The sequence below is a fragment of the Dothidotthia symphoricarpi genome, assembly GCF_010015815.1.
Source record: "Dothidotthia symphoricarpi CBS 119687 unplaced genomic scaffold P153scaffold_24, whole genome shotgun sequence".
Classification (NCBI taxonomy): domain Eukaryota; kingdom Fungi; phylum Ascomycota; class Dothideomycetes; order Pleosporales; family Dothidotthiaceae; genus Dothidotthia; species Dothidotthia symphoricarpi.
Window position 1 is genome coordinate 156,886 of NW_022985031.1, and position 15,556 is coordinate 172,441.

The 15,556-nt window shown below is 53.3% G+C and overlaps 6 protein-coding genes across 6 annotated transcripts; 2 read left to right on the forward strand and 4 right to left on the reverse strand.

The window, feature by feature from the left end:
- Positions 1 to 65: 65 nt before the first annotated feature.
- P153DRAFT_390701 (uncharacterized protein) lies at positions 66 to 2,393 on the reverse strand (the record flags this gene model as incomplete). The annotated part of the gene is made up of 3 exons (XM_033670966.1): positions 66 to 163; positions 582 to 1,362; positions 2,103 to 2,393. The coding sequence occupies 3 exons, from the start codon at positions 2,391 to 2,393 to the stop codon at positions 66 to 68; spliced, it is 1,170 nt and encodes a 389-aa protein (XP_033518547.1).
- Positions 2,394 to 3,213: 820 nt separating this feature from the next.
- P153DRAFT_390702 (uncharacterized protein) lies at positions 3,214 to 4,174 on the reverse strand (the record flags this gene model as incomplete). The annotated part of the gene is made up of 3 exons (XM_033670967.1): positions 3,214 to 3,512; positions 3,570 to 3,840; positions 3,893 to 4,174. The coding sequence occupies 3 exons, from the start codon at positions 4,172 to 4,174 to the stop codon at positions 3,214 to 3,216; spliced, it is 852 nt and encodes a 283-aa protein (XP_033518548.1).
- On the reverse strand, positions 4,137 to 7,682 carry P153DRAFT_136379 (kinase-like protein). Its single transcript, XM_033662075.1, has 4 exons — positions 7,307 to 7,682; positions 5,372 to 7,251; positions 5,258 to 5,320; positions 4,137 to 5,210 (listed from the first exon to the last, which is right to left on the reverse strand). Exons 1-4 carry the CDS (start codon positions 7,521 to 7,523, stop codon positions 4,440 to 4,442), a joined length of 2,931 nt encoding a protein of 976 aa, XP_033518549.1. The 5' UTR covers positions 7,524 to 7,682; the 3' UTR covers positions 4,137 to 4,439.
- A 1,164-nt stretch (positions 7,683 to 8,846) lies between these two features.
- On the forward strand, positions 8,847 to 9,473 carry P153DRAFT_257544 (yippee-domain-containing protein; the record flags this gene model as incomplete). The annotated part of the gene is made up of 1 exon (XM_033662788.1): positions 8,847 to 9,473. A coding segment is annotated over one exon (627 nt), but the record flags the coding sequence as incomplete, so codon positions are not given.
- Positions 9,474 to 9,923: 450 nt separating this feature from the next.
- On the reverse strand, positions 9,924 to 13,472 carry P153DRAFT_390705 (DNA repair protein; the record flags this gene model as incomplete). The annotated part of the gene is made up of 1 exon (XM_033670968.1): positions 9,924 to 13,472. One exon carries the CDS (start codon positions 13,470 to 13,472, stop codon positions 9,924 to 9,926), a length of 3,549 nt encoding a protein of 1,182 aa, XP_033518551.1.
- A 351-nt stretch (positions 13,473 to 13,823) lies between these two features.
- P153DRAFT_390706 (uncharacterized protein) lies at positions 13,824 to 15,530 on the forward strand (the record flags this gene model as incomplete). Its single annotated transcript, XM_033670969.1, has 4 exons — positions 13,824 to 13,913; positions 14,032 to 14,505; positions 14,558 to 15,269; positions 15,322 to 15,530. 4 exons carry the CDS (start codon positions 13,824 to 13,826, stop codon positions 15,528 to 15,530), a joined length of 1,485 nt encoding a protein of 494 aa, XP_033518552.1.
- Positions 15,531 to 15,556: the final 26 nt, after the last annotated feature.

Below are 15,556 nucleotides of genomic sequence, written 5' to 3' on the forward strand. Positions count from 1 at the left end.
CAAAATGTTATACAAGATATCCGCACCAAACCACCGGGCAGTCATCTATAAAATCTAAGCACTCCCTAGAGCTTCACATTGACCTCCTCATAGCTATCAGATGATCGAAGGTGAATGAATAGATGTGGCTTGTTTCCGGTGGCATTGAAGACTGCGATGATACCTGTGAAGTAATTAACGCTGGATTTGAGTACCATAATCACGCCTCAAAACTCACGGCACTGATGGACACAAACTATACTGGGAGAACCGATGCGCCGGACACGTCCAACAATTTATTGGAATTAAATTATACACTGCCATATGCCTGCTTGCTCAATAGCGTTGATCAGTCAACCGAGAGTATGTCAAAGTCACGAACTCCCTCCATCCAGTGCGCAAACTTTTGACTAAAGGCCTCCCAAATCAAGCTCACCCATAGCATCTGCCAAGAGCGTTGAATATGCCACATCCAGATAGTTCTACATGTAAAACAATAAACGATCGATGGCGCAGTTATAATAGCAACTATCTAGCAAATAGTCCGGCACGTCTGGCTTGATGTGCTACAAGCCTAGCGTTTATGAGTTGACTTGCTTCACGTAAAGCTGCGTCATCCTGAGCTAGATCATCCTGAGCTAGATCATCCTGAGCTGCATAGTTCGGAGCTGCTTGAGGTGGAGTTGCTGGAGGTGGAGCTGCTGGAGGTGGAGTTGCTGGAGGCTGAACAGCCGCGGCCTGAGCCGCTACGAGTGGTGGTATAGGCTCAACGTCCGCTCCTTGCGGCTGAACAACAACCCCTCTACCATGGTCGCCTCTAGAGCACGGTCGTGATTCTGTGCATGAACTGCCAATGTTGATATTGATGTGATTCCCGTCCATATGTACAACTTGTGATCTAGGACGGCGAGATCTAGAACTACGACCGTGAGACGATGTTTGCTCTCCAGGCGGATCGTCTACCTCGTCCGATTGAAGCCAGTCTGATATTACGGATGCAATTTGCTCCAGATAGATGTTTGCGCCTCCAGGGGTCGTTTGCGAAGATCTAGAGCTATTCCTGTTATGTCGAGGTTGGTCCGCATGCACCAGCTGCTGCAATAGAGCGAGAAGAGAACCGGAGCCGTTCTTATAGTCCAGTTGTGTATTCTGTGACCTGCGATTTGGAGTGGAGTTTTGCATTGACTGCATCGCATATATGTTCTGGGACTGAGAGCCAGGTTTCTGTGACGCAGACCTATGTAAGAAGCGCAGCAAGCGAGTATAGGGGGTCTTCGGCCGGTCGTGAGTCGGGTTACCGAGAAAGTCTTGGAGTACAAGTTCCAGAATGTCGAGCCTTTGATCATGCCCACGTTCGGTACGCTGTGAGTGACCCATGGAAGACTGAATGTTATCAGAGTCTTGATATGTAAAGACTGTCAGGAGAATACCAGACAAACCCTGAAGTGCAAGCTTCTATATATCTGATGAAAGATACTAGATCGAGGTTTGGCGGCCAAGAGACACGTTGTCGTGTCCCCTCGCTGGAGCGATCACAAAGCTCTAGCATTGCACTACATGACAAACCAAACGATGTAGGTTTCGAACGGGCTTAACTTCTGGAGGGCGCTTGCCTATCTTTTTTTTGAACATGTGGTCCTTTGGCTTGGTAATGCTCACAGTATCTCTAGATTTCAGCTCAAAAGGCACGGGATGGAACAAGAACAACCGTCCATCGAAAACGAGTTTGATTAGCCCGTGGAAGAATTTGATTCGGGCAAACAGGTTGGGTTTGCTTCACTGACACCGACGGATTCGAGCAAGGAAGGTGCCATCGGTTGGCGTCTGTGAGATAGCGTGATGTCAAACAGAGGTCCTGAACAAATACAGTCGTTTGCTGGGCGAACGCTCTTCTGTGTAGGGGTGTGGATTAGTTGATACAAGCCTCGAGTCATGTCAGTATCCGATGTTCCCATCTTCATAGATGTCTCCTTTCGTTCATTTCATTCTTCACTATCGCTCGCCCCGCATATCCGCGCCAACAATAACGCCAGAATGAGCCCAATTAGCTGCCCAACACACATGCGGGGATACGAATATAGAACTATAATCACTGTCACTGCACCACAGGGCCCGAGGCCTACGTTCATGGCGCTGCCTGTGCCGCCTCCGCTATGTGAATCGCTTGGTGAAGAGGGAAGTGGGCGCTCTGGACCTGGGATGTTCATCATTCTTCCTCTCAGTATATGCGGACTTGTGGTTCTCGCCGGCGCAATTTGCTCGTATTGGATGAAGCACGTTGAGTCGCGGAACTGGCAGAGGAAAGACAAGGAGTCGATTGCGGTGTCAACGGCGAGGAGAAGTGTGTTTGCGTCGACAACGGCGGCGGCAAGAGGAAAAAAGAGGGTTTCAGGGGAGGATGGGGCGGGAAGCATGGCATAATGCCGTCTGCTACGTAGGTACTTTACAGTGTGGTTTGTCTAGGTGGAGATGGGAAGGTGTAGGTCCATTGAGGTGTTACCTCGTCGTCTTGATACCTTCATCGCAATCTTTTGAATGCTCCTCTTAGTCAGGAATTATATTAGAAGACATCTGGTGATGATGCTCGTCTTCAGTAGTTTTACACCTTCCTGTTCTCGGTAACTTCACAAACATGGCCTGAGAATATAGAACCTCAGATCTCCTTCCCTATCCCCGTTCGTAAGCACACTCGGTTTGCGATAAACCAGTACAGCGTCACAACCGTCCTAGCAAACAGCACGACATAACAGGTCATCAATGACGCCGCCGTCGTCAATCACATCACTGCCTCTCGCCGTCTAACCTATTCCAAAGAACCCACACATATACACCTACAGCTTCATTGCACCTCCACATCCTCTTATTTCTCCAATATCCCCTTATCCGTGCCATCCAAACTCAAATCCCTCTCAATACCCTTCTCTAAATGGGTCCTGACGCGATAGCCGGGCTGTGCATAGGCATCACGTTTGTTATCGTGGTGACAGGGTATGCGGGATACAAGGTATATCGGGATCAGAATCGATTCGGGGAGTTGAGAGTGCGGGAGAGGTCGGATTTAAACGCTTGATGGGTTGAGAAATTTGGAATCATACGTAGACAACTACATGGGTATGAGTGAGTAGGGCTTCAGTCACAAGTTATTTCCACCCACATCGTTTTCCACACATGTGTGCCTTCCGCTCTTGAAATTCTGACTCCCCTCATCCTCTCACCCTTCTACCCTACACGCTATCACTCCACCGGAGGCAGCTCCCCCGGCAACTCAACAGGACTGTCCTCCAGAGGCCGCCGCGTGCACCTGTTGCCGGTCCCGACCTCAAAATGCTTCCCCAAATCTTGTCTGATATGTTGAACCTGGTTCCGGATCTTGTGAAACTCAGGGATACGGTACGGCTCCCAAGTGCCCGGACGCTGGTAGTCCGCGATAGCAACGACAGTCATTTGCGCAAAGTTCTCCTCCTCGTTGATCTGGCAGGTAGGATTGAGGACAGCGGTGTCTTTATGGTAGGCGTCGAGCCAGGATTGTGTATCTGTTGACAATAAGTACACTCTGATAGAGATAATCAGTGGAACAGGCGAGAACGTACTCCAGTATCCGTTACCCTGCTGAGCGCCGTACGTGCCGAGCGACTTGGCAATCGCAGCGATGATGTTGTGCAAGCTAGTGTTGCCCTTGAGTATAATACTGTCGAAATCGTTGTAGAAGTCTGGGCCAAGTTCCGGATCGTCCTTAGGAAGAACAACGACGTGGCGCAGGTATTGGCGCATCCCTACAGGGATGGAGGCGATGGCGTGAGCAGTGCTGTTCATGGTGTGTTGGGCGTCTTTGTGGCGACACATGACCCACGGCATGTAGCACTGATGGCAAGTAAGACGACATGCCGTAAAATTCAAGCCATGACGTACTTACATCATCGTAGGTGACATGGAACATTTCAATATCCTCGAGTTTGTAGTCCTCCGTAGTGAAGATCTTCTTGCATGCGTAGTTGATCTTGCCATTGTCCCAGGGCGTGACCTCGTAAGGAAAGGAGGGGAGCTGGAGATACTCATCAAGATTGACAGCCGGTGGCTGAACTGTCGGTTTGTCGAGAGTGGTGACTGCATCATCCCGGGCAATCTGGTGGAAAGGTGTACCGATGACGGAAGCGACGAGCATGGCGAAGGTCGCCAGAACCTGAGAGGCGATCATAATCGCAAGGCTGAACGAATTGAGAGTTTAGGTTGAGATGGATGATACGGTAGGCAAAGTTTCTGTGTGGGGCGAGGTCTAAACGGGAAAGAGCAAACACGTCGACGTGGGTGAAGGCGAGGCGAGGACCAGTAAACCGCCAATGAAGCATGTAAACAGAACATCAAGAGCAAACAAGCAACAAAACAACGTATAGAGCGAATTCATTGCATAATGAGAATAACCAGAGAATGACCAGAGGAGTCCAGGTGCGTCAAACTACAGCTCATGCGCTCACAGCATCCACCGTTGGCCGCGGCAGTGGAGGTCTCGCAATAGCAGCGTCCAACTCTGACTCCAACTCCGACAGCGAGAATCTTGGCCTACGATAGGTGTAGCCCATGAACGCGCCCTTCTTGCGAATCTCGAGAACAGTCCGTCCGACCTGTGGATCCCGCAGCAGCTTGTCGCGCGGCCTCTTCTTCTCCTTCTTGCGGTACCTCATCTTCTGTATGGTGCGACAGACCTGTTCGTAGGTTGTTGGAGCAAGGCGGATTCCCGTCGAACCCGTCTCGGCTACAGGTGTGGCCTCTGCTTCGCTAACCAGGGCTGCTGCCGCGGTCTCGGGTTGCGCCACCTCGTAGCTGGACGAATCGAGGTGGTCTGTTGCGCTCATAATCTCTGCCTCGTCGTCAAAGTACTTAGTGATGGGCTGTCCGCCGTGGACACGCGGCACGAACGGCGGTCGGGTCATGTGCAGTGTTGTCCATGGGATATGACGGAAGAACGGATGTCCCTTGATGTCTTCTGCATCATTTGGGAACACAATGTGACCCGTGTTGTTGAAGTTCCGAGTACGGCGCGCCCCGATTGCTTTGTCGCGGAAAACCCAATCGTTTTCTCGGTATCGCTTCGCGGATAATCGGTCCTGCCTGTCTTGGAGGAGTCGCACCATAAGATCCACTGCATTCCTCGTCACTGGCATGAGTGGCACACGATCGATGTTGGGACGGGCGTAACGTTGCTCTGGAGGAAAGCTGAGGTGGCGCCGATGATCCTGTAGTCATGAGTATGAAGTCAGAACATCTCGAATTAGGGGCTTACAAGAATACGCAATTTTGTTGCCTGTCGATTTTCGCAGAAGAAAGGCGTGGAGCCATACATACACTGTACCCATTAAATGACGGAGCCATGGAGCGATCGACGACGACGACTTACCTCGTACAGTATAATCCCGATGCTCCACCAGTCACAACGGCCATCGTAGTTTTCACCTCTGATGACCTCAGGTGCCATGTACTGACTCGTACCAACTACGCTCTTCGCAAACTGACGCCTTTGAGTGCGGTTCAGCATGTCAATGATAGGCCCAGTGGCTCCATCCGGCTTTGTCTCATAGCGGTTTCGAGGACTTGTCTTGCCGTTGACCTGATCAAAGGTTCTTCGAGCATTCTGCCTCTCTCTTTCTTCCCTGATATCCTGTTCATCGCCCTGGACGTCTAAATCCAAGTCACTGAGTAGACCATGTCGTTTCTGGTTGTGGTACGATTGGTCGTGGCTCCAGTGACCGTCGAAGGCGAGACCAAAGTCGGATATCTTGAGGTGACCGGAGGCGGTAATGAGGAAGTTGTCGGGCTTGATGTCTCGATGAATCCAGTTCATCCTGTGTGCTTCTTCGATGCAGAGAATCATTTCCGCAATGTACCATTTGGCGACATTCTCATCGAGTATATCCTCACGCAGGAGCAAACCGAGAAAGTCCCCACCCATCATGTATTCCATGACGAGATACAGATTGTTGTTGTCTTGAAAGGCGGCGACTAGGGGGACTACCCAGCGCGAGTTTTCCGAGGCGACCAGGAAGTCTCTTTCCGCGCGTAAATGGCCTTCCTGACTATTGCGGAGCATGTCAGATTTTCGTATGACCTTCATCGCAAAGACCTGCTTTGTCTTGCGCGCTGAAGGTGGCAATATCCCTCCCTCTTGTGTCATCGAACCATCCAGACATTCCATGCGGCCAGTATCACTGCTACCCGTACTGCCGTTGTGGTCGCTCTTCTCGCGCACGAGCCTAACAACACCAAAGCTGCCCTTGCCCAACACTCGGATGATGTCGTAGTTTGAGACGTGCACGCCTTTCATCTTCTGCCGAGCAAGTGTCTTGGATTTCATAACGCGTGTCTGGCGAAGATGGTAGCTTTCCGCAACGTACCAATCTTGTCTCTTTTGTTGTCTTTGATCACCGGCCACCACCATAGCGAAGAGTGTGCGTTCCATATTGCGCCGACGCATAGAGCGTGGTGTCACCTTAGTATGGAGAAGTTGATTGAAGTGGGACTCAAAGAAGATCTTCGCTGCGGCAGCAGTCTCAACAGTGACTACTGACGGCGCTGAGAGCCTCGGAGCGTCCTGTCGAGGAAAAACAAGCCAATCAGATTGCTCTGTCGTCTGCTCAATTGTGTAGTTGCGTGTGGTTGAGCCAGGACTTTGTGCGTTACCGAGGTGACCACGTTGTGTTGTCTCAGCAGACGTAGGCGTTCCTGAAGACACTAGGGAAGTCGGCGCAGTTGATAGGCTCAGAGGTGCGTTACCACTGCCCAAGAAGCTCGAAGGTTGGGATGGAAGGGATGGAAGGGATGGAAGGCTCGGTATAGAAACTTGCAATGAGGTCGTTACATTCTGGTTATCAGAGCGTTGTTCGAAATTGTCCGTCGGAATTGTCGGCCTTAGATTGAGCCTTGGGCGATGTATGACAGTGGCGTTGTGCAGGAGGGTATTTGAGAGTTTTGCCGTAAGCTGCCGCGACATGCCGGGTGTTGATCTACGAGCGTGTAGAGTTGTAGGGCGCTGCTCCTTGGTGCCCATGATGGGTTCAGATTCTCCGTCAAAGACCGCAGCATTGGTGAGCTGTAGTAGCGATGACTCTCTCTGATGTGAGCTATGGCTTGGTAAGGTGAGAACGATACTAGGGGCGTTAGGGTTTGATAGGGTATGTTTGTTGTAAGAACCGGCGGCCTCGGCAAGCTGTGTGCTGCCTGACGTATTCGAAACTGAGCCGTTGCTTGTGTTGTTGGCAGTTCCTATGCCTGGGATGGAGCCTGCACATAGAGTAAGCAAACGGAGCATGGTATAGATGTGGGGAGCCAGGCATACCTTTACCACCGCGAAAGATGGAGAAGATTTTGACGCTTCCTCGGCGAAAGCTGGTGAAGGTTCGACTGCCCGGAGTGGTGGAACGCGCCCGAGGAAGCTTGTCGTCGCCGTGTCCATCAGCAGATCGCTCGATGATGCGAACCGTGCTCTTCTCATGGGAGTCTAGCAAAGGCTTCTCGATACTCTTTCTCTTCCGCGTGGTAACGAGAGACATCATCTTGGTAGCTTCGGAGGGTAGCCAATGGGATCAGCAGTGCTGTCGGATTGGATAGTAATACGACCTGAATTATGCAATGCCCAAGAGATGGCGATACATGAACATGAGGAGAAAAGCGACATGTCGGCTTGGGGAAGAACACAGACGACCGAAACGAAGGTACGTAGGAAAGAACGGATGGAGGCAGTAGACGAAAGGAAGTGCGAATCTAACATCGGCAGGCTCGACTTGGTGCAAAGGGCTGGATATATTCGACATACTCTGTAACCATTGTGAGGCCGTCAAAGAGTGTGTCTGAGGTATCAACACTATCCATGGTATGGAATTCCAGCTGCACTCAATGCACTCAAGTTGGGAGGTTGGCCATCCTACCATCACAACCTCGACGTGTCAGGAGAGTTGCAATACCTTGTACTACGAGATGAGAGTGTCGATCCTGAGAGGTGCGATGGCAATGAGGAACCCTGTACAAACCCCGTTGCAGTCGTCAGCTTATGCGGTTTCCCGCAGCCTCAATGAATCGACTCTCAGAAAGGCGTGGCAACGACGCTGAGACTTACTCGCTCCAGCACATCACCTACCATTCTGGAAACACCCCCCTGCGCTCCAGTCGGACAGCATCGAGAGTGCCAACGCACCTCGTGATGTGCATCTTGTGTTTGACAACGGCGCATGATCCGGCCGGGTACCTGAATGCCGCGAATCAGACGACGGTGATGGTTGGGGTTTATCGCAGTATCTACCAAAGAGCCGTGCTGTAGCTTCTCTGTTCTCTTTTTCCGCATCAACTTTTCTATCTTATTTTGAAGCGTTCGTTAAGACTTTCATGCCGCAGCGTTGTGTAGGTGTGCATCTCATGAGGTGCAGCATCTCGCCCCGCCTTCCGCTCGTGGCGGCTTATCGTGGTGCATGACTAGCGGCTCTTATCGTCACGTCACCTGCTCCTCCATGCACACCATCTAGACACGCACCCCCCTCTCAGAGGAGGGCGATCGCTTTGCGCGTGAGCGCTGGGCTGGTTGCTTTATAACTTGAAGACGACCTTCGCGCTCCCAGCGAGTTGCCTGGATCTACACTCAGACTGTCTCAAGAGGAGCTACACAGCGGAACGTGGAGAGCTTCCTGAAGCTTGACATATCACCATCACCATCACATCCAGGCGCACTTTTTATTGATTCGAGTTGTTTAACTCACAGAAAACAAAGCAAGAACTATTTCTATTGATACCCTAATACCCACCATACCAACATCTCGACATTGCAACACCAACAAACCGCCATCTTGAAACAACCAACCACTCAACAAATTATGGCACCAACACCCCCCTTCCCGCTCTACCTTCTCCCCGCCCCCTTCCGCCGACGCCTCTCCTCAAACTCATCCCCCACAACCTCGCCCTCCTCCTCACCCCCAACCCCAACCTACTTCCTCCCCGCCCACCCAACCACGCACCTACAATGCCAAAAGTGCCTCACGGACCTAATCCCCACGACGTGCATAATCTCCAAAGGCTTCACCGGCCGCCACGGGCGCGCGTACCTCGTCTCGCCTCCCAACGCGCTCATCGGACCCACTCCCACCCCAACCCGCGGCGGCTGGAAAACAGGCGACATCCCCAACACGCAAACCCATCGAGCCGTGTCGCGCCAGCTCGTAACCGGTGCGCACACCGTCTCGGATATCAGCTGTGTGCGCTGCGGCAGCGTGCTGGGCTGGAAGTACGTCGATGCAGCTGAGGAGGCGCAGAAGTACAAGGTGGGCAAGTTTATTCTGGAGACGGGCAGGGTGATTAAGAGGACGCTTGAGGATGGGGAGGATGAGGAGGAGGGGTGTGGGGGAGGGGAGGAGGTGGAGTTTGATTCGCAGGATGAGGATGAGTGTGAGGATTTGTTTAGTGGGATTTGGACGCCGAGATTGGCGGGGGTGAGGCGCAGGAGGAAGGCGAGGGGGTTTGGGAGGGCTTGATGCGTGTGTGAGGTTTTGATTTGATGGTGTTATATACTTTGCTTTGTCGTTTGGGGTTGGGGGATACAGGCAGGCAGGCGCACTACTTTCCATCGGATGGATGCGATCACGACACGACACGACTGAATACCCGACACGACACGACACACGAACTTTTCCTACTTAGATACCCTACGTTCCTAGCCAGATAACGATTTGATTTCTTTCGTTCTCGAGTTGATATGAAATATCACATGATATAGCCGGATTCTCACAAATTCCGTGCAGCAGTGATCCAAGGCTGACTGATACACATGATTCATAAGTTCCATGTCTATGTATAGGTCGAAAGAACGGTCTATCTTCGTGATCAATGCATAACAAGATAACCCTTCCATCTCATGATCACATCGCGCCCCAAGTCCAAACGCCGAACTCCACACCCCATCTAATCCCTCAGTCAAAACACACACTCCCCATCCCTCTCTCATGCGCCGCATCTTCAACACCACACCTAACCCTCCGCAAGGCATCGTTCCACTTCTCCCCCGCAAACCCCTCATCCTCACTCTCTTCCTCTACATCCGCAACAACCCAAACAAGCCACTTCACCACTCCAACCGCTTTACTCAGATCCCTCTCCTCGCCCACAACCTTCCCAAGATACTTCACCAACGCAGCGACATCCTCCGGATACGGGCCCTCATCCGCAAACGTGCGAACCCACTCCTTCATCGCAGCGCGCAGATCTTTCTCGCGCGAGAGTTTCTGCGTCGTGAACGTCGGGCACGGGGGACGGGGCACACGCAACGTTTTCGGCGGGCGAACGACAGGGGGAGGCGGTGCTTTCTGCCTGTTAGCGGCGAGGCGGTGGGCGGAGAGTTTCTTGCGCTTGTGTTCGGCGAGGACTTCTTTGCGCAGGTCTTCGGGGAGAGCGGAGAGGAAGTTTGGGTCGAGGTCTTCGTCGGGTTCTTGGTTGCTTGGGCCTGGGTCTCGGTTCCGGGAGGGGTGTTTGAGGGAGATGAAGTTTGCTTGTGTGAGGGTCTTGCCTTCCCTCGTCACACTGGGTTTTATCGCCGCTGCGGCAAGTGAGGCGCTTTTGGGCGGTCGACCTCGTCCGCGCTTGATGGGTATGATGGCTTTCTTTGCGGGGATACCAATGATGCGGTTTTTGCGCGGAGACTGCGGGAGTAGTGTCTGGTCTGCGAATTTTGAGCGACGGGAAGGTGAGGAGCTCGCAGCGTATTGTAGCATGATTTCTGCGCGGACCTCTGCTGGGAGGGCGGCGAGTATATCAGGGTCAAGTTGAGATTGCGCAGGCAGAGCTGTGAGGGCGAACGGCATGGACTTCCGTGGAGTTGATGGGTCGAGTTTGCAAGGCGCTGGTGTAGGAGACGATTGACGCGTCTGTCGAAGGAGTCTTGAGCGGATGTCCTCAGGGAGTTCGGCGAGGACCCTGGGATCAACCTGCGTGGGCATGATGAACTGGGTGCCCATCATATTTAGCGGACGTCGAGAGGGCGTGGATTGGTTTAGCTCTCGGGCGCCAAAGGCGACGCGTTCATCATCCACTGTCCCTTTGGGTTTGCGGGGCGTCACAGGGTCGTCTTGGATGGGGTCTGCCTCAGCGATTTCGGGTGCTTTGCGAACACTACCCGGTTCGGCGTTGTTGGTTTTGAATTGAAGACGGCGCTGAGAGCTCTCGGCATTCCCATCTGTCACGCTTTTCATGGGTTCGAGCTTCGTCATCTGAAGGCCAATGCCTCGCAGATCGCCTGGTGAGATGCCAAAGCCTCGTAGCATACTCAATGCCTCCTTCGTCAGAACGTCTTTCGAGTTTGTTGCAATACCCAATGCCAGGCTCTTGTTGAACGTGTCACACTGTCCATGACCATAGTTTTTTGGCGGGTCTAAAGGAGCATCTGCCGAGCGGCGCATGACCTTGATCGTGAATTGCTTTCCTTTGACTTTTTCCTTGATAAGGCGCTTCTGCAGCTCACCACAAAGACTAGCAATGAACTCGTCGGCCTGCTCCTGGTTTTCGAAACGGACACCCCAGTTGACTTCCGCGGACACGGACTTGCGGACGACTTGCTCACCTACTTCTTGTCGATCTATACCGCGCGCATACTCCCAAAGCTTCTCGCCGGTTTTAGGGCCAAGAGTCTGGACGAGCCTCTCCTTGGTAAGTTCGCGGATGTCCTTGACGTGTTTGACGCCAATTTCCTCAAGTTTGGCACCGATTGACTTGGCGACACCTGGCAGATCTTCTACTTGAAGTTCACCAACAAAGTTCAAAATCTCGGCAGGCCTGATTTGATGCTGACCAGCAGGTTTTGCCTTCCTCAAGGCTACCTTGGCTAGGAGAATGTTGCTACCTATGCCAACTGAGACATTGCATTCCGTCCTGGCTTTGACCTCGTCTCGCAAGAGCTGCGCAATTTCGTCGGCTTTGGCTTGTTCACTCTCAATGCACTTCTCGAAGACTTGTCGGCCGTCGCTCCCACCCGCAGCAATGCACAGGTTCGACACATCGATCAAAGCCTCGTCAATGCTGACACTTTGGATGAGACCTTCCGTTGCGAGGATGGCATCGTAAAAGGCTCGACTCGCTTCTTCGTATGCAGGGAAGTCGTAGGGCAAAACCTTCAAGTCTGGACACAACTCCAGCGCCCGTTTCATCCACATACCGTTTTTGACGCCGTACTTGCGTGCCGGGTAGTTACAACTCGCAATCTCGGATCCATTGCCTTGTCCGTGAGCCACAACTGTCGGCTTGTCCCTGTACTGGGGATGCTTCTTCAAACTGACGGCAGCAAAGAAGCTGTCAAAGTCCACGTGGAGGACGTATCGTCGTGCACCTGGTGGGCGCTTCTGCTTGGCGTTCTGACTCGAGCTCCTTTCGCTCGCTAACGCCTGTAGTTGAGATTTCAGATCAGCCTTCCAGGTTGACAGATGATGCAGACGCGATTCACGATAGTACTGTTGGAGGAAGTTGGGGTCGACGACAGTAGACTTGCGGTATTGGGGATCACGTAGGAGTATTGCGTTGTGCTCCTCAGAGGTCAACGCTCGATTACGGGGTGGTGATGCTGCAGGTTTAATTGGTATTTCACCCTCGTAGACACTGTTTGACCGCGCTTGTTGACCAGCGGGAGGAGATGGGTCAGCATACAGACTGTCGTGGAGGTCGTCGTCGATGATGTCGTCTGGATACTTTTGAGGAGCAAGCGTAGGACTGGTCTTTGGAGGCGTGACTAGCTTCTCGGATTTGCGTTGATGGTGCGGCGCTGGTGCAGAGACAGGTTCAGGCTGGTGCGAGGGCGGAAGGTCTTCGATATCGTCATCATCTGGTGTGGGTAGCCTTTGTCTAGAGAATCGAGATCGCATATGTCCACTCGGCGTGGGCGTGCTGGTAGGTGGGCTGGCATCTCGAAGCTGACTGGTGTACCAGCTGTTGTCCGTCTGATCACGGTAGCCCTTCGCCTTGACATTCGCCTCGCTCAGGATTTTACCCTTGTCGAGTGCCAGCACCTTCTGCTTCTCTCCTTCGTCCAGCACTCGGTAGTCGTCCCAAGGCAGCAGCTTCCCCGCGCGTATGCTGTCGACGACCCACACCGGCTTGACGATGCGATACCTCCTGAATTCCACGGCCTTTTTAGGCGTGAGGCTACTCGCGATGAGGTGCGTCACGGTGGTCTTGCCGTCGAGGTACTGCAGGAAGCCCCCGCCATGCTGGACAATAAGCGTGTGCAGGTCGTTGAGCGATGGCTGGGTATAGCCGTTGACGTGGGCCACGACGCCTCTGAATATCTGGGGCACGGGACCAGCCTTTTCGCGTATGTCTGCGTCGAGGTTCTGCAGCTTGATCCTCTTGCGCCTGAAGTACTCTTGGTGGCCTCCAAACGCCGAGCCTCCGTACTCATCACCAGCCTCATCGGCAAACGTGTGTTTCGCAATCCGCTTGCGCACAGAGTCAGAATTCTTATCCAGACGCGAGCCCATGGTGGCTGTTACGTGATGTGTGTCTCCCGGACGGGTCTGGCGTGGTCATCGGGACCGCGGTCATGATGTGTGACAATATCCCGTCTTCACGGTGAACGTGATGTGGCGCGCGAACGCGACAAGGCGCTGCCAAGGAATAATTGGTGGGGATCTTGCCCTTGCTAGTAAAACTTTAGCGCATCTTTGCACCCGCCATCTCAACTTTTTCTGTCTGCTCTCTCGCAACTATATCTCTGCTCAACCAGCTGTCCTTACGCTGCGCAACACCTGAGCACTGAAATCTCTGCGCGCACTCTCCACATCATCCATTTACCAGCTTTTTGCATCGAAAAGAAAGCTACACCTCTCAAGATGCCCGCCTCAATTCCTGCAGGCGTCTACGGACGTCGCATCCCAGCTGGTGGTGTGCCCATTCCCGCAGCTATCGACCCGTCCGCTGCTGTAAGTATCCTGTTCTAGATAGTTTGTTTGCAGGTGACTGCGCAGTCGATTTTGCTGTGCCTCGTCATCTCAACTCGAATCTTAACACAAGTGATAGACTTTGGCTGATCACATGTAGTTCCGCATCACAATGGCTGCCATTGACCCCAGCGCGGCGCCCCAGGTTGACGAGGAGCACAAGGTTCCTCGCGCCACGCTGAAGATCATCCGTGTCCCCATGGACTTTGACGATGAGGAGGATGACGACGAGGACTACGATCCGGAGGACGTTGAGGCTATTGTTGCCAAGCTCCGCGCCAACGGTGCTCTTCCCGATGCTGACTCTGACATGTCTGAGGATGACAGCGCGGATGAGAAGAACGGTGGCCCCAGCGATCCTGCCAAGTCGAAGAAGGCCATCCGCGCAGCCATTGCCAAGAAGCTCCAGGAAGACCTCGAGGATGAGGACATGGACGTTGACAGCTCCGTTACCGGCAAGGGCAAGGCCAAGATCACCGACGACGACGTCAGCGACGATGATGATGAGGACGATTCCGACGACGAGGATGACGAGGCTGAGGAGTTCGTTCTCTGCACGCTTGACCCCGAGAAGGTATGCCGTCTCACTCCAGTTCCCTCAACTCCTCCTTCTAACGTGCGCGCAGAACTTCCAGCAGACACTCGACATCACTGTCCGAGAGGGTGAGGAGGTCTACTTCTCCGTTGACGGTACCCACGACATCTACGTCACTGGTAACTACATTGCTTTTGCTGATGACCATGACCACGATGACGAGGATGATGAGGAGGATGATGGGCTCGAGTATGACCTGTCTCCCGACGAGGACGAGCTTGAGCTTGGCGAGTCCGAGGAAGATGAGCTCGATGACCTGTCCGACCCCCGCATCACCGAGGTCGAGTCTGAGGAGGAGGCCCCCAAGCTTGTTGAGTCCAGCAAGAAGGGCAAGAAGCGCCCCGCTGAGGAGGAGGTCACTCTCGACGACCTGATCAGCAAGACCAACGGCGAGCAGAAGGTCAGCAAGAAGCAGGCCAAGAAGCTGAAGAAGAACGACGGCCAGGCTGTCGTCGGCGCCGATGAGGTCGCAAAGAAGGTCGAGAAGGCTGAGGCCCCTAGCGCCGACAAGAAGAAGGTACAGTTCGCCAAGAACCTCGAGTTGGGTCCCACTGGCTCACCAATTGGAAAGGTTGAGGCACCCAAGGCTGAAGCGCCCAAGAAGGAGGCTGCCAAGGGCCCGCGCAACGTCGGCGGCGTCACTATCGACGACAAGAAAGACGGCAAGGGCAGGGCCGCGAAGAAGGGCGACCGTGTTGAGATGCGCTACATCGGCAAGCTGAAGAACGGCAAGGTCTTTGACTGTGAGTTTCTTCATCAACACGCTGGCTATATCCGTACTGACAAACCACGCAGCCAACAAGAAGGGCAAGCCATTCTCCTTCAAGCTTGGTGTCGGTCAGGTCATCAAGGGCTGGGACGTCGGTGTCGCTGGCATGACTGCTGGCAGCGAGCGCCGCCTCACCATCCCCGCAAACCTCGCCTACGGCAAGAAGGGCGCCCCCCCTGACATCCCAGGCAACTCTGACTTGATCTTCGACATCAAGTGCATCTCCGTCGGTTAAGCGTTTTCGTCTGTAGGCATGCTGGG